Raw genomic sequence first — 22681 nt, forward strand, 5'->3', positions numbered from 1 at the left:
CAGGAGCCGCTGCTCCCTGCTGGGCCATGAACCTCGCACCCCAGGCGCCCAGGGCCCGGCCGACTGCAGGTGCTCAGCGAGGGCTTGCCACGGCCTGCGGGGCTCGGCGGGTGGCCCCCTCCCTGGGAACGACCATCCAGGCTAAAGCCGTCTTGCGCACGGGCTTCGGAGTTGGAGGGACCTGGGCGCCCACCTCCACTCCTCCACCACTGACTGTGACCTCGGACGGGTGCCTTTCCCTCTTCACCAGCTGGGTGGGCTGGCAGGGACCCCCCACCTGTCAGCACAGAGCTTGGAGCAATACAAGAGCTCGGCCAATGGAGCCGGCTCTGTCCGGGGCTCAGGAGCATCCTGAGGGGCCAACGGGGAGCAGGGGCGTTTGCCTTGGGATCTGAGCAGTCCTGAGCAGCTCTCACACCTCGGTCCCCTTGAGGGCTTGGCTCCTCTCTGCGCCGGAGGACATTTCCCATCAGCCCCCCCGGCCCCGCAGCCCACATCTTCTGCTGCTTCCCCAGTGGCAGTGAAACCCCTGACGTCTTATTCTAACACCGTGGCTGTCATCATGATAGTCTGAGTCTCTGTGTCACTCGTCACCTGCTGGGCTCAGTGCTCTGGGCCTGCATGCTCTTGTTGGCTCCGACAGCAGCTCCATGAGAGGGACGGAAGCTCAAGGTTCAGAGAGGGGCGTACATTGACTGAGGTCACACAGCAGCTAGATAGCGGGCGGACCTGGCCCCACAAAGGCCTGTGGTGGGAGAGAGCCCAGCTTCCAGGCGGGTCAGCCAGAGTCGGTCCCAGGAGCAGAGGGGTGAGGGGTGAGCAGCTGGCCTCGCTCTGGCCAGAGCTGTGACCCCCGGAGCTTTGGGAGGCTTTACAAAATCCTGTGTGCAGGGGCTTGGTGCAGGGCTAGCCTTGTAGCGGCAGCTCACAGATCTGGTGCAAGTGGGTCTGCAGATGGCTGATGCCCCCAAGTCCCCGCAGGTAAGCCTGCACAGAAGGTTCGGGGGGCGGTAAGAGCATGGCAGGCAAGGCCCTGCCCCGTGTCCTGTGGACTCCTGTGGGCCCCAGCTGGCGTGGGTGTGCTAACCACCAGTGGGGGGGGGGGGCCGGAGGGGATGGCTGGGGGTGTGGGGGAGGGTGGTGGGGCCAGGGTCCTGGGGAACTCGCTCCTTCTGGGTCAGCTAGAGGGGCTTCCGCAGCACCCCGCTCAGCCTGGAGCGCCCCGGAATTCTGGGCAGGAAGCCAGGTGCCTTTCCGATGAGCTCAGGCTGGCTCCCTCCAGCTGGGCATTTATGGAAGGCAGGAGTGGGGCGGGCGGAGGGCCGGCCGCCTCTCCCCCTGCTCTGGAGGAGGCATGGAATGAGAGTCAGCTCCTGTGTATGTCACTCGGGTGTAGCTGTGCATGTCACTCGAGGCAGCTGTCCCCAAGGTCTCCTTCTTGCAGAGGAGCCTGCCACCCCCCGGTGGCCGAGGGCTCCTAGCACCTTAGCACCGCACCTGGCCCAGGGCTGTGCCCGCCCTCCTGTTTCCACACCGCCCCTGGTGGGTGTCCACGGCCTGCGCCCTGGGGCACAGGGCCTGGCGGGGGGGGGGGGGGGGAGTAGTCCATGGCCATTGGCTGGCTGCCTGCCCGTCACTTCATGGGGTGCGGGAGCTGGGGACTGGAGCTCTCTGGAGTCTATGGAGAGCTGCACGGCCAAGGTGGGCTGCCTAGTCCCCGGCCCCCACGGGAACACCGGTGTATTTCCACCGCAGCATACACGGGTCTGTTGGGAGATGACATGGGGCTCGGGGCGCGTGTGGCTCTTGGAGGCTGGGGGAGTGCAGGTGTCTGCTCTCTGTGGCCAGAGCCCTGGGAGGGAAACTCCCAAGCATTTCTCTCTCTCTCTCTCTCTCTCTCTCTCTCTCTCTCTCTCTAGTCTCTGCAGTTAGCACTGTAGGTAAGGTCTGCTGTGTGTGGGAGGAGCTGTGTCCCCTTTCATAGACAGGAAAAGACAGGTCACACGGCGGGGGGGTAGCAGCCCCCCGGAATCCCGGTCCCAGGAGCCTACCCCGCTACGCTGCCTTCCCTAGAGGGTACTGCCCCTCCTGCAGGTGGGGGGGCCTGTCCCCAGGCTGGAGGGAGGGACAGGCTGCACATGGCAGCCGCTTCCCTCCCTTCTCTGAGCTTTGCTACGAGGGGAGGGACACGCCAAATTAGGGATGTTGGCAGCTGCTGGTGGGGACTAGATTGGGGGGTGGGTGGGAGGCTGGCAAGTGCTCGGGGGAGGGGGGCCAGGTGGGGACACCTGGCTGGCTGTGGAATGTGGGGGTGTTCCTGTGTTTTCTGCCCAGTAGAGCAGGAAAGGGGTGTCCCCAGGAAGGGGAGGTCCAGTCTGGGGTGGGGATCTCTTTGGGCCACGTGGAGTGTAGGCAGGGGCTGAGCTAGAGGGGGCCAGCTGGAGAGGAGCTTGGGGTGAGGTGTGTGGGGTGCCTGTGCTGCCCCCCACCCCCGACAGCCGTGTGAGAAAGGGACTCTGAGGACTCCAGTATTTGGAGGTTGAGCAAAGGAGAGGCCTGGGGCCTGAGCAGGAGCTGTCTGAGGGGCGCTGTGCTTCTGGAAGCTGTCTTTCTGCACTTCTGAGCACTTCTTTGTCCGAGTGGTCAGATGTGTCAGGACTAACGGAGTGTCAGATTTAGTGACAAGGGGTTGCTGGGGGCCAGGCCCAAATGGCCCCACTTTCGCTTTTTGTCTTCATCAAACCAGAGGCCTTCTTGTTGCAACTGGGGTGGGAGGCATGGGTGACACAGGCACTCGACCCAGCCTCTGTCCCTGGAGACAGAAACAGGGTCTGGATTGGCCACAGGGCGGTGGCTGGAGAGGCCGGAATGAGCAGGCTGGGCCTGCCATCCCTCCTGCTGCAGCCAGGCCTTCTGTGGGGGCCACCACCCCTGCTTTCTGTTCCCACCGTGTTTGAGCTGAGCTTCAATCAGGAGAGAGGTATTTTGCTTTAGGGAAATCAAAATCAGACTCAACATTTATCCTGGGCTCCAGGGACCAGCTCTCTCGCGTTCATTCCTGGCAGACGAGAGCTGTGCTTGAGGGAGGAGGCCCAGGGAGCAGCCTCAGGAGCGGGAGTGCTGTTCCTGCTCTTCCTGCCGGGGCGTGGGGGGGGGGTGGTGAGGAGAGGGGCTCTGCAGGCACTCCTGCCAAAGGGGGTGAAGGCCTGGTTGCAGTGAGCCAGCTGGGGGACAGCTGGGGAGCGGGCCACGGCTGGGCCCCCTCCCCACTCCCAGCCACCAGCAAGCCTCTTCCCTGTCTCCCCCGCTTCTCAGGGAGGTCCGTGGGAGGGGAGCGGAGGGGATGCCCAGCCCCTCTCCTCCTGGCTCTGTGCCCGCTCTAAGCTGGGAGTTTTCTAGCTACCTCTCAAGGGGGCGCCTGGGTGGCTCAGTCGTTAAGCGTCTGCCTTCGGCTCAGGTCATGATCCCGGGGTCCTGGGATCGAGCCCCGCATCAGGCTCCCTGCTCGGCGGGAAGCCTGCTTCTCCCTCTCCCACTCCCCCTGCTTGTGTTCCCTCTCGTGCTGTCTCTCTCTCTGTCAAATAAATAAATAAAATCTTTAAAAAAAAAAAAAAAAGAAGCTCTCCCCATGGCTCTTGTCTGATAGGAGTTTATACCCCATCCTTCAATGAGGACCAAGGCTCAGAGAGGTTAAGTAACTTGTTCAGAGTAACACAGCCTATACATGGCTAAGACAGGACACTGGCCCAGAGCCTCTCGCCGCCTCAGCCATGTGGTTTTAAATACTGGTTTCCTAATGAGCCTGGGGCCCCCTGGCCTGTAGGCAGGAGGGGGCTGGAGAAAGGCAGCTCATCCGTAAAGGTGCCCAAAGCCGATGGCAGTTGTAAAAGTAAACGTGTTGAGAAACACAGTAGGGTGTGTCCCAAATGCAGCCAAGTGGCTTGATGAGGAATCAACGAGGGTTTATTCTCTGCCTCCCGTATGCAGGACACCGGGCCAGGTGCCCAGGTGATGCTGGGGTATGCCACGAGAAGCGCCCTGGCCTCTGGGTGCTTAGTGTCCAGCTGGGAAGAGGAGAAAAAGTGGCACCGTTGAGCGCCTGCTGGATGCCAGACATCATGCCAGGCGCTTTCCACACACCCTCCCCCTCTAAGGCAGAGGCTGTTATTTGTCCCATTTTCAGATGAGCAAACCGAGGCTCCAAGGTGTGGAGTCATTGCTCAGGGCCACACAACCAGAGCCCTGGCCTGGAGTGCTGGCTGGGCTGACCCCAGAGCCCCTTCTGCAGACCGCTCCGTTTTACCGCCGCCCCCCTCCTCGCTGAGCTGGCCCTGGCAGGCAGCGCCCGGTCTGACCCTCCGCTGTGGAGCTGATGGGAAGACAGATCAGGCAGGAAGCAGTGATTCTCACATAGCGGGGGCTTCAGAGGCGGCTGTGGCAGGGCAGGAGGGCTCTGCAGAGAAGGGACATCCCAGTGGGGATTGGGAAGGTGCATAGGGTTACCCAGGTGAAGGAGGTGAGGACGAATGTCCTGGGCAGAGGAACAGCATGTACAGGAGCCAGGGGGCGGGGGGGATGGCTAGCGAGGGGCTTGGAGGGGGCAGTGCTGGGCTGAGGGAGCACTGAGGACAGCTTTCTGTTGTCCTGAGCCCTGAGCCTTGAGCATGGACCCGCCTAGTGCAAGCGCGGTGTGGGTGGACGCCTGTTTAATTTCACACTTGGATGGAGGCCCCGGGGAGAAGCTAGGAAGCCTGAGCCTGGGAATGTCGCTCTGGCATCTGGGTGGAGTGTGGAGCAGAGGGACCCGGTGATGTCCCCCACCCCCTCCTCCCTCCCGGTGCCTGTGGTGGTCAGAGCTGCAGGACCCCCAGTCCTTCTTGCGCTGGGGAGGGGGGGATGGGGGCACACACAGGTTGTGGGCTGATGAGGACAAATATGTCCCGGCAACCTTTCATTTGGAAAGCGAGAGCAACATTGAAATAACAGTGCAGTGAACACCTGTGTGTCCTTCCTCTAGATTCGCCGGCGGCCAGCATTTTGCTGGGGTTTGCTGCTTCTCTTTCTAAATATATGTGCATGCATTTCTGAACCTCCCACAAGAAGCTGCCAGCATCCTGACCCTCACCCCTAAATAATTCAGGGCACATCTCCGATGAAGAGGGACATTCTCCCACACCACCCCTGTGCCGTTCCCACCCCTAAGAAAATCAGCAGCGGGTCCATTGGGGCATCTACTTGCGCCCCATAGTGCAGCTTCCCCAGCGATCCAAATAATGTTTTCTGTGGCTGGTCTTTAACACCAGATCCAGGACCCAATCCAGGCTTTGCGAGTTGCATTTGATGGCTTTGTCTCTTTTTCCAGAACGATCCCCTGCCTTGTTTTACCTTTCATGGCACTGACTGACTCAAGTGTCCTGGCCAATTGCCTTGTAGAATGTCCCGCCTTCTGGATTTGTCTGGTTATGTCCTCATGATTAGACTCAGGTTGAATATTTCTGGCAGGAGCACTCCGTGGATGCCACGTCCTCCCACGGCATGAAATCAGGGGGGCACATGATGTCGGGGTGTTCACTATTGGAGAGGCCAGGTTTGATCAAGGACAGTCATCTTCATGGTTATATTTTTGTTGTGTATTAGAAAAGATACGAACAGCACACGTCATTGGTAATTTTATGGATATTGATGCTTAGACTAAATCTAGATCAGGCAAGTCAGTGAAATGAGCGAGCTGATTTAGAGAAACATCCTGAGTGAATCATCGGACAGGTGGTTAGGGAAGAATCGAGAAGGTAGCGTGGGAATGGCTGAGCTCCTGGAAACCCAGACAGAATGGTAAGAACGCAGGTCTCGGCATTGAGCAGACCTTGGCAATGACCTCCTGCCTGCCTCCTTCTGGCCGTGGCCTTGGGTCCCTTTCTCAGGTCTCTGGCTCAGCTGCCTCACCTGCACAGTCAGGTTCACACTGGTCACCTCCAGGTTCCTGACACTGGTGGAGGGGCTTCGGGTAGGTGGCTGGGTCCCCAGAGGGCTGCCTGATGCCCACCCCACTCAGGACCCTCCATGGGTCCAGGCAGTGAGGCAGTGATGACCTGCTGGCCCTGGCATGGTACCAGGGGACACCTGATGGCTTCATCTGTTTCCTAAAGGTTAATTAGCTCCTTAAAGCATCAGAAGGGCCCATCGCCCCCCACCCCAGCTCACTGCCCCTGGGGCTTAGCTGCCTGCTGATCAACCAGTGTTCATGCTGGGGACAATTCCAATGGGGGAGGGGCAGCCAACTATGTCCCCTGCCCCCACGTAGCTAGCTGTTCCATCCTGGGGACTTGGGGGGAATTTCTGAGCTAGGGGATTCCAGGGGAGCCTTCTCTGGCCCTGTGAGGCCAGAGGTCAGCAGTGGATCTGCCACCCAAACTCTTACCTCCCAGCTCCTGCCGCTCCTGTCATGTGATGCCGAGGTCACACAAGGTCATGCAGCTCTTCCTCTGATTCTCAGGGTGGGGGGGCACCCAGCTGGGCGTCCATCCTGGGCTCTGAAGGCAGTCCTGGCCCTGCCATTTCCTGGCAAGGTGACCTTGGCTGACTATAAGCAAGTGGACTCGTCTGAACCTCAATCTAATTGGGAAAACGGGACTACCACCCACCTGCGGGATTCTTTTTTTTTTTTTTAAGATTTTATTTATTCATTTGAGAGAGAGAGCTAGAGCAGGGGGGAAGGGCAGAGGGAGAGGGAGAAACAGGCTCCCTGCTGAGCAGGGAGCCCCGATGATGCAGGGTTCCCTCCCAGGACCCTGGGATCATGACCTGAGCCGAAGGCAGACGCTTAACGACTGAGCCACCCAGGCGCCCCTACCTGTGGGATTCTTATGCAGGAAAGAGCATCAAGCCATTGTAGTTTTCACAAGAACCCGTTTTATAAATGAGGGAACTGAGGCTCAGAGAGAGGAAGTACTTTACCCGAGGACACACAGCTAGTAAGCTGTGGAGTTGGGTTTGAATCCAGGCAGCCTAGTCTGGCTCCGGAGTAGGTTCCCCGTAAGCTCCTGCCTATGCTGTGATGGGTCTCCTGTGTCTCTCCAGGTTTGGGCTTTGAGCATCATCCCCTGCCCCTGCTGCCCTTCACTGCCAGGCGTGGGTGGCGAGTCCAGGGCAGCTCAGCCTGGGTCAGACCAAGGTCACTTTCCCTCTCCACCCCCACACCTGACCCCCTTCCCACCTTCTATCGTCTGCCAAAACTCTTGGAAAATTGCATTCTTTACTCTAGGTCTGGCCGATCCAGGTAGCCGGCACCTCCCACTGTCGCCGTGCCCTCTGTTTATCAGCTGCCTATTGGGGGACTGGCCTCTTCCTCTGCCTGGGATTTGGGCTTGTGGGAGGAGGAACCTGGCGGTGGGCCTCCAGCCTGCCCCAGGGGTCTGAGCACCAGGTTACATCCTGTGGATCAGATGGCAGAGCCACACACAAAGTTTAGATCCTCACCCTCTCACTTCACGTCCTGGCCCCTTCATGCCTCAGTTTCCCCATTTGGAGCCAGGGCAGAGTAACACCGTGTTCCCTCGGAGCTGTTGTCAGGGCGGCTGAGTCAAACACAGAGGCCCACCCTGGCACGGAGCCGGTGGGCACTTGGTGTCCGGCAGCTGTTACAAGCTTCCTTTGAGCAGGTTTTGGAAAAGTGGCCTCCTCGAGTCCAGTCGGGCACAGCAATTCAGGGACACCCCCTTGGGCCTCCCTTCCCACTTCCCTGGGAGGAGGCTGCAATTCCTTTACTCAGCTGACCTCCACCTGGCACCGACCTTCCTGTCCGTCCGTTCATTTGTACCTTCATTCATTCCTTCCACAAGTGGGCATGGAGCACGTAGGCGGGCCAGGGCCCATGCCAGGGACTCAGGAGCTTTCACACCCATTTCACACCTGTTCTGATAGAATTCCCAGCACAGCTCATGGGGCAGGTCCTATTATTCCTGCTTTACAAATGGGGAAACTGAGGCATGGGTTGCTGGAGGCACCTCCCGAAGTCACCCCCACAGAGACTGAGTGTGGCCCGGGAGGTGGTTACATGTTCTCACTCGGTGATCGTAGAGAGAGCCCTGGTTTGGTTCCAATCTGAGCCAATTTAGTACTTTTCAGAAAAAAAAAAAAAAAGATTTTTTTGTTTGTTTCACGGTTCAATAAAGAATGACTATTTTGGCTTGGCTGGATCTTCGACCACGTTATGTGGCTTGTCCCAGGTTTTGGTTTACGGCTCTGTTCTCTTCTTGCCTGTAAAAAACCTGGAAGTGACTGCCGTGGGGGGCTGGAGGGGCAGGCTGAGGAGCGGAGGGGGCTGGGGGCTGCCAGGGCCCTGGGGCACTGCTCAGCCTTTCTGTCCTGGCCCGCCACACGCAGGCAGGGCAGCCGAGTGCCTTCTCCGACGGTGCTGTCCCGGGAATGAGAGGTGGGGCGCAGCGTATCTCAAACACTGGCCTGGGTGTGATGCTCCTTCCGGCCCCCCCGCCCCCCAGGACAGCAGGGAGAGCCAACCCCGCGTGTAAGGGGCTGTTCTTGTCAGTCCTTCTAGAAGCACAATGGGCCTCAGAAGGGATAGGCCAGTGCTGTCCCCTGCCGGGGTGGCCGGACACGGAGCTCCTGACCGGGACTGTTCATTTGGGGGACAGGGGCGGGCAGGCTGTGGGGGCGGGCTGGGGAGGGCAGGAAGGAGGCTCCCCGGGGTCTGCCCATCCCCTAAGACACCTCCCAGAGCTAAAAGTCTTCTGTTTTCTCTTGCAGTTACCGAGAAGGAAGTCCAGCAGTGGTGAGTAGCTGTTTTTCCCCCAAACTGTTGGCGGGGAGGCTTTGGGCTGATGGGACAGCAGTCCAGCTGCCCAGGACAGGGGCACGGGGAGGGGCTTCTGAGCTTGGCTCCTCTACCAACCTGTCCGAGGCAGCCTTCATTTAGATTTTTTTGTCCACAAGGGGCTGATGTAGAGCCAGTTGAACTGGAGTGGAGAGGGGGTGTTGGGGACTCCTTGCCTTGTGTGTCATCTCTAAGGACCACCAGGCCCTGCTCACCAAAGAGAGGGGTTTGGACCAGGAACGAGTCAGGAGACTGGGTCCCAGGCCTGGCTTTGTCACTAAGTCACTGGTGGCCTTGAGAAGTCTCTTCCCATTTCTGGGGTTCAGCCCCCTCTTCTATAAAGTGATCAGTGAGACTGGACCAAGGATGGCAAATAGGTTTTCTCTCGGATGCCGGTTCCATTCAATCTGTAGTGGCTGTCCAGAGTGCCGTGTTAAGAAGGGTTCTGAGGCTGTATGTCATGGAACAAAGGGAAAGTATAGCAGTGAGAGATTAACGAGGGCTGTAACGGATTAGTTATGCCTGCCTAGGCTGGGGGAGATGGGAGTGGCATATTGTCTGTCACCTGGTCACCTGTGGAATGTGGCAGAATGTAGTGCTGACAGGGGAGGCTCACGCTAAGGTAGACCTGAGGTTGGGGGGTTAGGGAGGGGAGGAGGCAAGCCTGGATAACTTCCAGGAAAGTTTGGTGGTTTAGAAATGGACTCTAGGATCCTGACGAGGCCTCAAGTGATTCTCTGAGCCTCAGTTTCCCCGTGTGTGTGGTGGGAATGATGACTCACTGGGAAGACATTCCCTGTGAAGGTCGTAGCACAGTGTCCAAGAGATGACAGCCATGGCCAGTGGTCTTCTGTGTGCCGTTCAGATGGGGAACTGAGGCCTAGAGATGTGCCCCCTGTCACAGCCAGCCGTGGTGGGCCTGCAAGGACCCACACCGTGAGACTCCGGGCCAGGCTCCCCTAGGGGCCAGTCTGTACAACTCCAGGTCCCTGAGTCCAGGCGGCAGAGGGTGGGAGCTGCGGCCGCCCTGCCCAACTCTGCTGACCGCATGCCGGACACCCAGCCTGGTGGGCGGAACCCGGATAGTGAGCTGGCTACTCCTGCGATGGGGGAGGCGGGGGAAGGGGGGGAGCGCATGTGGAGGGAGCAGCCGCTGCCGCCTTCTTCCTCCCCCACATCCGAGACCAACATGTGGGTCTGGTCTGCCTCCGACCTCATTTTCACTTCTGCACTTCCCCAGGTGAGCGTTCCAGAAACGTTCCTACTTCTAGGTCTTTATCCCCATGGCTCTGCCTTCCAGAACTCCCCGCCCTTCCTTCCTGGGCCTTTGTCTACTCCTGTCTCCCTTTTGGAACTCCCCACCCTTCTTTCCTACCTTCTTAGGCCAGCTGAGCTCTCCTCTCCCAAGGCTCATCCAAGTCACCTCCTCCAGGAAGCCTTCCGGGATTCCCCATCTGTACATTATCCCCCTCCTTCCCACCTGGCAGCCAGAGGGATCATTGTTGAACAAAAACCTGACAATGCTCGGCTTCTGCCGAAACCCTGCCTGACGCTCAGGTGAAGGCCGTGCCTTCGGCATCTTTATATGGGGATGAGGACCGCTTTGGTCTGACCTTGTTGACCCCGCCAGTCTCACTGCCATCTCCTTCTGCCCCCTGGCCTGCCTGAATTGCTGTCTGTTCCTGAACTCACCTCACCCCCTGGGCCTTCCTGAACTTTGCCTGGTCTGTCCCCCTCCTGGGGACACCCCTCCACCTCTTTGCTTGGCTACTATCTCCCACCCTCAGGGCTTCTTCCCTGAGACCCCTGGGCCCTCAGGTTAGCTTAGGGGCCCCCATCACAGCCGGGGACACAGCCCGTAGCAGTTACTCATCTGTGAGCCTCCCTGCCTCCTTTCCTGGCCCTGAGGGCCGGCCCTGCCCTGTTCGCCCCTGTGCCCCCGGAGCCTGGCCACAGCAGGTGCTCAGCCCCCAAGAAGCACACCCCAAGTGCTTCCCATACTTGCTCTTGTCTCCTGGGAGCTGCCCTGGGGGCCCACATGGTGAGCCCTGCCGGGCAGGGCAGAAGGTGCAGTCTGTCCCGGAGAGATGGCAGATGCTTCCCCAGCGCCGCCGTGTGCCCTGCGAGCTCTCAGACGTGGCCTCATTCAGTTCCTCCTCACTGTCACCCAGAGGAGTGTCCCATCTTGACATTTCCTAGACAGGGCCCTTGAGCCCCCGGGCTCTGCCCTGCTTACACCTGTGCTTCCCCCGGAGAAGGCAGGGCAGAGCGGCCAGGCGGGCTCTGGAACCAGGGCGCTGGGCTTGGGTACCCACACCCCACGTCCTGCGTGAGCAACCTTGAGCAAGTTGCTGGACTTGTCAGTGTCTTGGTTTTCCCATCTGGAAAATGAGGGTAATAATAGTTAAATATTATAGGACTATTTTAAAGAACAAGTGATGTAGTCACATGAAGCATCTGGAGCAGGGCCTAGTAGCCCTCTCTTCGTTGGTGGTTTTAACAATAATCCTGATATCGTCATCAGTACAGCCCATGCGGCAGTCCTGAGAGTCATGGTCCCCTTCTCGTTATGACAATGGGGAAGCCGAGGCCCAGACAGGTGGAGTGCCTTTGGTTCATTTGCCAAGCTGGTATTTCAGCTGCGACCTGGACAAGGACTCGGCCGTGGAGGAGAGTTCCAGGCCCAGGGAAGAGTGAGCGTGAAGGTGCAGTGAGAATGGACTTGGCGTGTTTGAGGGTTTGAGGAACAGCAGGGAGGCCGAAGAGGCTGGCCTGTGGAGAGCATTCGTGGAGGCTCCCATAACAGAGCCGGGGCCCTAGGCCTTGTGACACCCAGTCCTTGCTGTAGGGCAACTGTCTCTGAAGAGCTTATAAAGACAAGAACTGGTCTTTCTTTGCCAGAAAGTTCTGTGAGCCTTGAGTACATGTCCTCTGGTTCATTTCGGTGGTGCCTTCAAGCCTAGGAGATGGTTGACTCAGTGCCTTCCTCTGGCCCTCCTGGGTCAGCCCACGACCCACCTCACTGTGGTATTCTAGAATGGCTACATCCCGTAGGGTGAAGCGAGACCGGGGATGGTTAAACAGGGCCACTCATACCACCACTCTCCCCGCCGGCGCCCACAGCAGACATTGGTAATGGATCACAGATTATCGCACTCTGGATCAGTTTCCTCCAGTGCTCAGGGCGCCCAGTGCCGTTGTTGCTGGCCCACAAAAGGAGCCCATCTGTTATCCCTCAATTGACCCGAGCCTCACTGGTTCACTGGGACTGTAGGTAACCCACCGTCCCCTCTGTCTTTTGCACAGGAAACGGGTAGGATGAGCAGTTGCATCCCAAGTGCCCTGGGCCCTTCTCAGAGGACCCTTTGCCACCACAGCCCCCAGCCAGCCCCTTCACATCCTAAACAGCTCTCAGGGCACCCAATAGTTGGGGATGGCGCCTCCCTGGGAAAACTTGGGCTTCCCAGGATCTCTCCCCTCACCTTCTCCCTCAGCCTTGTTGGGCATCCCCCTACTTGCTGTCCCTCACCCACACCAAGCTCATTCCTACCTCAGAACCCCTGTCCTTGCTGTTCCCTCTGCACCCAGATCTTGGCATCTGCACCCAGTGTCCTCTCTTCCGAGAGGCCTGTCCTCACCACCCAGTCCCTGTTTCTCCAGCATGCTCTAGGATCCCCTTGTTTTGTGCTGACTTTCAGTAGCCACAATGCAGCAGGGGAACCAAGGCCCAGGGCTTTTTTTTTTTTTTTTTTAAGATTTTATTTTTAAGTCATCTCTACACCCAAGGTGGGGCTCGAACTCACGACCTCGAGATTAAGAGTCCTACATTCCTCTGGCTGAACCCAAGGCCCAGGGCTCTTACGTGATTCTGTGATGGGTCGTGGGCCACCCAGGGAGCAGAGGCAGAGCCGGGAGCAGCACTCGGGCCTCGGTGCTGGTCGGGCACAGGTCCTCGGGGGAGCCCAGGCCAGGCTGCAGCAGTGGGGTGCCCAGGCCAGCGTCATCAGGGCTCAGTCTGCACCGGGCTCCCGCTGGGTGCCCCTCAGGGTCATCTTGGGGGCTCCCAGCCCCGCGCTGCCATGCGGTTGTCTGTATTTGCAGGGAGGGGGCTGGAGGCTGAGAGGTGAGGCCAGTGTCGGGGTCCACAGCCAGCCTGGGTCCCTGCGCCTTGCTCTTGACCATCTTCGTTCCCATGCTGAGCCTAGTTTGTCACTCTTGGAAGGTCAGGAACCGCAGTGAGGGCTAAGAAACTGCAGCAGGTCCCAGGCCCTTGCAGATGATTGTGAAATTGCCATCACTCAGAGGGCAGACAGCAGGGCACAGATAATGCCCCCCCCGCCCCGCACCCACCCCGGGTCCCGATGAACACAGGCAGAGGGCCTGGGAGCTGGGAAGGAATGGCCAGAGGCGTGTGTTGGGTAGCAGCATTATGGGTCCTGGTGCCTTTCTCTCTTACAGTTTCTATTTCCTAAATTTTCTTTTTCTTTTTTTTTTAAAGATTTTATTTATTTATTTGACACGGAGAGAGAGAGAGCGCGCACAAGCAGGGGGAGTGACAGGCAGAGGGAGAGGGAGAAGCAGGCTCTCTCCTGAGCAGGGATCCCAGTGCGGGGCTCGATCCCAGGACCCCGGGATCATGACCTGAGCCGAAGGCAGCCGCTTAACCGACTGAGCCACCGAGGCTCCCCTCTATTTTCCAAATTTTCTGAAAAAACTGAAGCTCAGAGGGGTGGAGACACTTGCCCAGGTGGCCCAGTGCTGTGTGCGTGCGTGTGTGTGTGTGTGTTTGGAGTCGGGGTCCAGCTCGCTCCACCTCCGTGGCCCAGGCTGTGGGAGCTCCATCCTGCTGGCTCTTGCCTGGGCAGCCCCCCAAAGCTGAAGACCATGGGGGCTGGCGGGGAGGGCAGGAAGGAAGAGGCATCCTCCTCATGGGTTGTGTTTATGGGAGGGCGTTGTTTGCAAAGATAATGGGAGAAGAATCCGTCGGGTGTACACGGAGGCAGCTGGGGCCGCACTGGGCCTGATGGCAGGTCGGGGAGAAGCGCTCTCGTTTATCCATCTATTCCGTACCCTTCCTGCTGCAGAAGGCCGCGCTGCCTCGCTTTACCCTGGGCCTGGCGGGAGAGGGGCATGCAGGGAGCTGCAGCCTGGCCTCAGGCTGGCTCCCACGGGGCAGAGATCCCTGGGAACTGAGAGCACTGAATCCCCAGCAAGTCCTAGCAGGCTGGGGCCTTTGGGCCTTGCTCGGGGTCCTCCGAGAACGAGAAGCTGAGCTGGAGTTGGACCCCCCGTGTCATAGCGAGGATTCGTTCATTCATTCACTTGATCATTCATTTGTCTGCTCAGTAAGTCTTTACTGAGCACCTGCTATGGGCCAGGCCAGTGTGGGGGGCTGGGGGCAGGCGGCTCTGAGGGAGACAGGTGCCTGGAGTCCCCTGGGGGAGGGGACACAGGCATGGCCCAGGCTGGCCCAGTGGAGAAGCCCCTTCTGTAAGTGGCATTCAGCCTTCCCTGCTTTATGAAATGACAGGTTTCTTCGCCCCTTTCCTTTTCAAAGAAGTGTAAGAACGCACTTGTCAGGTCTGCGACTTTCTCTTCTCATCCCCACCCTGTCTTGAAGAGCTGGCTCCCAAACACAGCAAACACTGTCGAACGCCCGTGCTCATGTGGCCAGGAAGTGTATGCGCTGCGTGCGCAGACACTGGGCCCATTTCCCAGACTCAGTGCCATAGCTTTGTGTCCGATTCCCAGAGCCGCCTCTGGCCCCCCAAGAGCTAAGACCCCTGTTCTCGAACAAGATTTCAAGACTAGTGACAGGTACAGAGATAATCGATTTGATAAAATGTCGTCTTCTTACCTCAATAAAAAGATGACTTAAAATCAAAAAATAGCTTCCACGAGTCCTAGTAACTAAGGACGGTTTATAAAAGAAAAGGCAAATCTAGGTGGAGTCGTGATTGTAGTTTGGTTTGTTTTTTCAAAGGTTTTGTTTTCTGCAACAATCTTTTAAAAGTAGCTCATTTTTTAGTGGGTAATAGTTGATTGCTGTCACGGTTTGTTGATTTATGTGGATATAAACAACTTTTATTATCTAGGATTTGTATTCTATATCACATGCTGCGTTACACCAAACTATATCTGTGTTTGATATTTTTATGCCTGATCTAGAACATTCTGTAATGATTTTTTTTTAAAGATTTTGTTTATTTATTTGTCAGTGAGAGAGAGAGAGAGAGAGCACAAGCAGGGGGAGCAGCAGAGAGAGAGGGAAAAGCAGACTCCCTGTTGAGCAGGGAGCCCGATGCGGGGCTCCATCCCAGGACCCTGGGATCATGACCTGAGCTGAAGGCAGACCCTTAACTGACTGAGCCACCCAGGCGTCCCTCTGTAATGATTTTAATTCCTTTTTTTTAATGTGGTGAAATACACATAACGTAAAATACTACCCTAACCATTAAGGCTGTGTATGGGGGTGGCCTCCATAAAGGCTGAGTGATTGGACGGGGCGGGGGCATCAGGGGCCTTGGTGTACTGGAACCTCCTCCTTGGGGCAGGTGGCAGGACAGGGCGCCCGGGGCGGGGGGTCCGTGGCATCTCGGGCTCTGCTGTGTGGGAGAGGTTGGGGGCAGGAGCTTGGCGCCCGGCAGATGTCCAGGACGTCTTTTGCGATCTGCCACACTGCTGCCATTTGTCGAAGCTCACCCAGGGCCTGGAAGCCAGGTGCTGTGTTGGTCTCCACCTCACGGATCAGGAAACTGAGGCCCGGAAAGGGGAAGTCACCTGCCCAGGGTCACACACAGGTCAAGGATGGTGCTGGGATCGAGCCAGGTCTGACGGGGAAGCCTGAGCCCTTCCTTTTCAGTCCTTTAAACTCTAAAAAAAAATTAAACTTTTTTATATTACGGACTTCGTGCATGCTCAGTGCACGGAGCTAGTAATAATAAATAAAAGAAAAAGATCCTTCCACCTCCTTTCCACTACACATGATGCCTGACTTGCTGGGAGTGTTTGTCCCAGAGCGTGATTTGGTCTGCAGGGGCCAAGGGGGACTTCTCTAAGGGAGACACCGAAGCCGAGAATGAAAGTGTGGGTGGGAGTCAGCAGGGTAGGGAGGGGAAGAGCAGGCTAAACAGAAGGCGTGCTGAGTGAAGGCCCTGAGCCAGGGCAAGACGTAACCTTCCCCAGCCTCAGTTTCCCCATCTGTAAAACGGGTATAATCGTCCTTGTCTCCTGGGCTCAGTGGGACCATGGGGTGAAATTGTGCCTGGAGAGAACATAGCCATTTGCCTGGTCCTCAGTAGCCCCCAGGGGTGGTTGTTACACAGAAGAAAATACTTGTGGTAGACCCCCTCAAGCTCATGGGGTTCCCAGAGGCCATCTAGTTCAGTGGTTCTCAGCTGGAGTGGTTCCGCTCCCAGGGGATATTTGGCCCTGTCTGGAGACCCTTTTTGTTGTCCTAACTTGAGGGCCACAGACATCTAGCAGATGGAGGCCAGGGACGCGAGACAGGCCCCTCTCCCACTGAGAATCCTCCAACCCCAAATGTCAGAGGTGCTGGCGTGGGGAAACCCGACCCCCGGAGCTGATCTGAGTCACTTATTTTACCAGCAGGGAAACTGAGGGGCATTGCAGGGAAGGGGTCCCTCAGGGTCCCTCTCCCAGCGAGACAGGACGGGGCCAGGCTTGGCACGCAGGGCCTGGGCTCCTGGAGCAGCTTTCCTGATGGCTGTGCGTCTGAAGGAGAGCGGGACGGACCCGGGCCTGTTGGAACCTGAGGCCTGGGCCCTGGGGGGGGGGGGATGGAGTCACTCCGTCATCCTGGGGACGGGAGTCCTGGATGTGAACTTCCTTATGAGGCAGCAGCCCCCCACCGGGTGCCGGCAGCGGGGAGGGGGCGTGTGCCTGGTGCGGGGTGTTCCGGCTCAGCCAGCCTCAGGACTGGGCCGTTTTGTCAAGTCCCGGCCTCAGAGCTGTGACAACTCACAGGGTGAGTTAGGGCTCTGGGGTAACCGGGGTGTCTGGGACAGCTCCCCATCTCTGCTCCGGCGAGGCAGGGTGCCCCCACCTTCTGATGATGAACAGCAGGGTGGCACAGCGTTTGGGGAGCACGGCCTCACCATGCGTTTATGCAGCCGTGTTTCTGCCTGGCTGAAGGAGAGGCGGGTGACGTGGGAACCCAGGAGGCGGGAGACCCAGGTCTGAGCCCTGATCCTGCTGCTAACTTGCTGTGTGACTTTGAGCCAGCCTCTCGCCCTCTCTGGGCCCTCAGTTCCCTGTCACAGAGCGGTGGGGGGCCATCAGTGGGTCTCTAGCCATCTGAAGGAAGCTCTCAGGTTCTGGCCAGGGTCCTCGGGGCTCAGGAAGAAGACACTGGATGCCTGGGCCCCCACTCCGTCTGTCCCTGTCTGGCAGTTTGTATGCTGATCTGTCCATCCATCCATCCATCTCCCTGGACAGGCATTTACTGAGCCCACATTGTACACCAGGGCCTGTGCCGGGCATGGGGCACTGCAGTGTCAGGGAGGTTACGGTCGGACGGGGACACAGCCTGGAGACAAACGGGATACGGCGTGCTGGGGTCTTCCGAGGGGTGAGGGAGCAGAGGAGCTGCTCTGAGGCTCTGGGGGGCCTGGCCAGCGTTCGTGGAAGGAGTGACAGCTAAGCTGGGACTGGTAGTGGTGGGTGAGTGGATTAGCCCAATGAAGAGAAGGAAGATGTGTGTTCTGCAGGCAGAGGGACCTGCAGGTACCAAGGCCTGGAGGCTGGAGATCGTATGGCAAGTTCTAGAAGGTGTGGTTGGGTGTGGATTATGGAAGTGCCTGGCAAGAGGAGGCTGGGCCATGGGGCTGGCCTAATTGGTATTGCCTCCTGGGGGTGGGCTTCCTGGGGCCCTACCGTGACAGTCTCTGCAGCGGTAACCGGAAAGGCCCCCCCACCGAAGGCTCCCCACTGAGGCTGGCCTCCCTGCGCCCCGCCAGCCCCCAGTTACTGCAGGGCCCCCACCGTGGGCCCAGGCAGCTGCTCTCCGAGCTGAAGACTCCTGCTGCTGAGCGAGCTGCCTTCCCCTCCAAGAGCCGCCCCCTGAGAGCCACCCGCAGGGACCCTCCGAAGAGGCTTTTGTCTTCTCTTTATTGTTTTTAACAGTCTCTGCGGATCACTTAGGTAACATACATCCATTGTGGGGAAATGAGAAGCTCTGGGGGAGGCCCCCACCCTGGCATCCAGAGTGATCTGGGGACAGCAGAGCCTGTCCCCACGTGGACCACCAAGTCCTGGCACCAGGCTTGTCCCCTCTTCCTGCCCAGGGACCTGTCTTGACCAGGGAGCCTGGGGCCATGGACCAGGTCTTGTCCCTGCAACGCTCCTTCTCCCTGGCTGTGTGTCCTGCCTAGGTATGAAGTTTGGAGCCCAGAGCACTCCGCTGGGAAGGAGAATTTAGAGGAGGGACCTGCACTGGGCTGCGTCCCTTCCTGGTACCAGTGTTGGGAAGCGCACCCGACCTCTTGCCTCATCTCTGAACCCCCGCATCACTGAACCCACCTTGCAGGGCAGGGGTGACTCACAAGGAGCAGCCATGAAGGCTGAGCTCCGTGCCCGGGAAGGTCCAGGCGGAGGGTGAGATGGGGCAGCCATCTGCTTACTGAGCAGGGATCTGGCCTCCCTGGACCTCTTCTCCGCATGCCCCCTCTATGAATGGGCTCCGGCCATGGTGCCACCTCCTAGGGCCAAGATGGGGTGCCCAGAATCCCCTCCCTGGACACGAGGGTCTCCATTAGAACAGAACAACGGGGCAGGTGAGTCTCGGCGACCCCGTGTCTCTGAGCATCTGGGCTCTTCAGTGTTTGCCTTCGATCCCCGCCTCAGCTCTGGTCTGGGTTGCGAGGACGAGCAAGTACCCCTCCTGAGCCTCAGTTTCCTCATCCTTCAAGTGGGCTTCACTGTAGACTTGCTCACCAGCCGCTGTGGGCGCTCCAGGAGAATGGGTTTGCAGTGAGGTGCCCCGAGAGCTAGGAGCTGGGAGCAGCTGATCCCTCAGCTGCTGATCCCTCGCTAGCTTCCCTCTATGCTGGGAATCCCCCTCCTCCAGCTGGGTTGCTAAGCTACACACAAGAGCCAACTCATGAATTACTTTACAACAGCTCATCTGAGTTCATAATACTAAAGATCATGCTGTTGATGATTTTTTATGCCCAGGCCTGGGGTAAGTGTTACCTCATCATCTCATCTGATCCCGACAAAATCGCTATGAGAGCTGTCCCCTTTTATGAATGAGGGGATTGAGGCTCAGAGAGGGGAAGGCACTTGCCCAACGTTGCACAGCCAGCAAAGGGCAAAGCTGGGATTTGGAGTGTAAAGCCATGTCGCCATCAGCGGGCATCTGCAGGATCCTGTGCTGGGCACTGGGAATACCGGGTGGACAAGTCCAATCGGAACAAACCAGGTGCCCTCTGAGCTCGCTGCCCGGCTCCCGTGTCCGTCAGTGCAGATCCCTGGGAACAGAGGTGGGGGAGGGGGTGTGTGCATATTGTAGGGTGCAGGCATGTGGGAGGAGCCAGCTGCCGGCCCCATATGGTGGCTCTGCCCACTCTGTGGTGCCAGGAAGGGCTCAGTGGAGAAAGTGGGGGAGGCGGGAGTGCCTGGTGTAAGAGTGCCACTTTGAGGAGCTGGTTCGTGTGAGTTTTGTTGTAGCCCCGCTGTGTGGGGGGCAGGGCTGGGGGGCCAAGTGCTCTATGCACAGTGTTCATTCTCATGGCGTCTCTTATTCCCCCTTGGATGGATGAGGCTCAGACAGATGCAGTCACCTATCCCAGGCCACCCAGCTAGCCAGAGGCAGAGCTGGGATGAGCCCCCGCTAGGACGTCCAGCCCACCACCCCCATGGGGCACCGTCTCTTTGAACCAGGATTCACAGCCTCCCGGGGCACTGGGCAGGAGCTGCGGGTAGGTGGGTGATTTCGGCGCCTCCTTTACCCTCTCTCGCCGGGTCTGCGCCTCCAGGTACAAAGGCTTCATCAAGGACTGCCCCAGCGGGCAGCTGGATGCTGCAGGCTTCCAGAAAATCTATAAGCAGTTCTTCCCATTTGGAGATCCTACCAAGTTCGCCACGTTTGTTTTCAACGTCTTTGACGAAAACAAGGTGAGCTGGGGGTTGGCGGGGCCCGCGCCCGGCCCAGAGTCCCCTCCCTCCTGCAGGCGCCCGCGGCATCTCCGCACCCACGCTCTCCTGCCGGCCTTCCCTTCTGGAGGAGGAACACACACACACACACACGTGCGCACGCACACACATGCACATACACTGATGCGTACAAATGCGTGCCTGCATCCGCACACAAACGTGCGTACACATATGCAATTCATGCACTTACACGTGCTGCACAGAGATGTGTATGCGTACGTATGTATGTATAGACACGCATGCGCACATTTGTATACCTTGCCCTTTCTCTTACAAGCACAGAATGCAAATGCTTGCAGGCACAATAACCCGGATTTAGAATCATCACTGACCTTACTGAACATTTACTGTGTGCTAAGCTTTTTACGTGGATTATTTTGAGTGAGGCTTTGCAACCAACTACCTGTGGGGTATGACCTTTTAATACCCCCATTTTGCAGATGGGGAAACTGAGGCTCTGAGCAGCATACAATATGCGATCTTTTGTGCCTGGCTCCATTCACTGAGCATCATGTTTTCAAGGCTCATCTGTGTTGTTGCGTGTGTCCCCTCCTGGGGATGGCCGTGCTGACAGTTGGCAGATCCACTGTCAGGGGGCCCACAGTCCTTAGCACTCTGTCCCATGCCTGCATTTTTCCAGGCTTCCTCATGTTCACGGTGGATTTACTGTAACTTGTTTTCACGCTCTGTACTGTTGGGCGCTTGGAATGTTTCTGTGCTGTCACGCTCTGGCTTTCTCCCCAAGTATCCTCAAGCTGACAATCACACTGCCTAGCCCTGGGAAGAGCTCTGCCCTCTCCAGGCCTCAGTTTCCCTATTTGCAAAACGGACAGGTGGGATTAAACAGTCTAGAGCCCTGCCCTCAAAAGCCTGGAAGCCTATAGTTCTAGGCCAAGGGGAAAGGGGATCTCCAGGAGGCCCTTGCCCAGAGAGGGTGTGTGTGTGTTGGTGGTAACTTCTGGCTCTTTCTCCCATCACATGTGGAGTTGGGCTCTGCCTTTAGCCTCACTCCTTCTTCTGTCCCCCCTGCCTGGCCTGACCCATCTGTAATCCTACCCCCCACTCCGTCCCTTGTCCCCTCTCTCCCACCCTCTCCACTTGGGTGTCCGTCCATCAGCCATGGGCATCTGGTGCCTGCCGCCACCCGTCACGCACCCAAGGCCCAGCCTGACCAGAGACCCGGTACTGACTGAGGCCACCCTGCCCCTCTCTCCTATCAGGACGGGCGGATCGAGTTCTCTGAGTTCATCCAGGCGCTGTCGGTGACCTCAAGGGGAACGCTGGATGAGAAGCTTCGGTGTAAGTCCTGTCCCTGGGTTCTGTCAGGCAGCCCCTGGCTGGGCCCAGGCTGGAGGGCGCCCAGATAACCGGGCCAGGTTGTGGGTCCAGGGCTGAGAGATGACCCAGATGTCCGGCCTTTCCAGGTCACAGGAGCTTCCCTGGGGGTGGCCGTGTAGGAGGAACATGGCTTACCGAGGCAGGGTGGACAGATGGGGCGGTTAACGGGTGTAGACGTGGACCACGGGTAGTGTAGCCTTGCATTCTAAGACTCGGTTCCAGTGCTGGCTGCACCTCTTGGGAGGCCGCTGTTTTGATGTCTGGTCTCATTCATGCACTTACTCATTCACTCAGCAGATATCCACAGGACACGGCCACAGTGCGCCCTGGCCCGGAGGCTGGGAAGCCGCGGGAGAATCAGATAGGCAGGTGCCCGCTGTCATGGCTGTCAGTCTAGCACGGGGACACGATTTTGAAAAATCCCATAAAACTGCAGCCGAGGCGGGAAGGGTGGGTGAGCAGACAGGAGAGCAACTGGCTCTGTGAAGGGTCAGGAGCTGGCCCTGTGGGAGGCGGGAACAGCATGTGCGAGGCCCTAGGGCGGAGTGGGCAGGGGCAAAATGACGTCTGGAGAGAGGGTGGAAACAGTTGAACCAGAATTCACTGCTCTCTTGGGCCTTTACGTTGCATTGGCAACAAGAAAACAGTGCAGTTTCTTTTTCTTTTTCTTTTTCTTTCTTTTTTTTTTTTTAGGAATAAAGGAGGATTTTATTCATGTAAAAGCTACCCCCCCACCCCCATCCCGGGCATATTATTTTATTTTCTTAGTTGACCATAGCAGGAAGCTGCGTGATTGTGGGAGGGGAGTGGGTGGAGAGGAGGCAGAGACTGGGGAGGGTGGGGGCGGGGGGAGGGAGGCCATTAGGGGTTCCTCCTGCCCTCCCTCCCCCCCCCCCCGCCCACTCAACCCCAGCCCCTGCTCTACAGACCCAGAGACCCCTTCTTTTTACTTTTACTTTCTTTTTTTTAAACCCTACTTGAAATGGTACCTGTGTCAATGTGTGTGTGTGTGTGTCTGTCTGTCCATCCCTGCTTGTCCTGATGTGAATCCTCTGTGGATGAGTAATGGGGCTCCCCCGCATGCTGGGGGGTGGTGGGGTCGGAGGGGCGTGGCAGAGCCTGCCGGACCCCGCCCTGCGCTGGGGCTGACTCCGCCCCGCTGCTTGATCACAGGGGCCTTCAAGCTCTACGATCTGGATAACGACGGCTACATCACCAGGAACGAGATGCTGGACATTGTGGACGCCATTTACCAGATGGTGGTGAGGCCTGGGCCCTATGGGGTAGGAGAGGCAGGGGGGGCGTCACGTTTGGGGACAGGGCCTGGTCGGCCCCGAG

General features: G+C 58.1%; 1 protein-coding gene across 2 annotated transcripts in view; it reads left to right on the top strand.

Annotated features, from left to right (window-relative positions):
- NCS1 (neuronal calcium sensor 1) overlaps positions 1 to 22681 on the top strand; it is a 52260-nt gene that overhangs the window by 15526 nt on the left and 14053 nt on the right. For both annotated transcript variants that reach the window (XM_078061895.1, XM_078061894.1), the window contains exons 2-5: positions 8764 to 8788; positions 19828 to 19966; positions 21226 to 21304; positions 22517 to 22605. In XM_078061895.1, the coding sequence (XP_077918021.1) occupies positions 8764 to 8788; positions 19828 to 19966; positions 21226 to 21304; positions 22517 to 22605 (332 nt within the window). The remainder of the gene's footprint in view (positions 1 to 8763; positions 8789 to 19827; positions 19967 to 21225; positions 21305 to 22516; positions 22606 to 22681) is intronic.

The sequence above is a fragment of the Halichoerus grypus genome, chromosome 14, assembly GCF_964656455.1.
Source record: "Halichoerus grypus chromosome 14, mHalGry1.hap1.1, whole genome shotgun sequence".
In the NCBI taxonomy this organism is placed as follows: Eukaryota; Metazoa; Chordata; class Mammalia; order Carnivora; family Phocidae; genus Halichoerus; species Halichoerus grypus.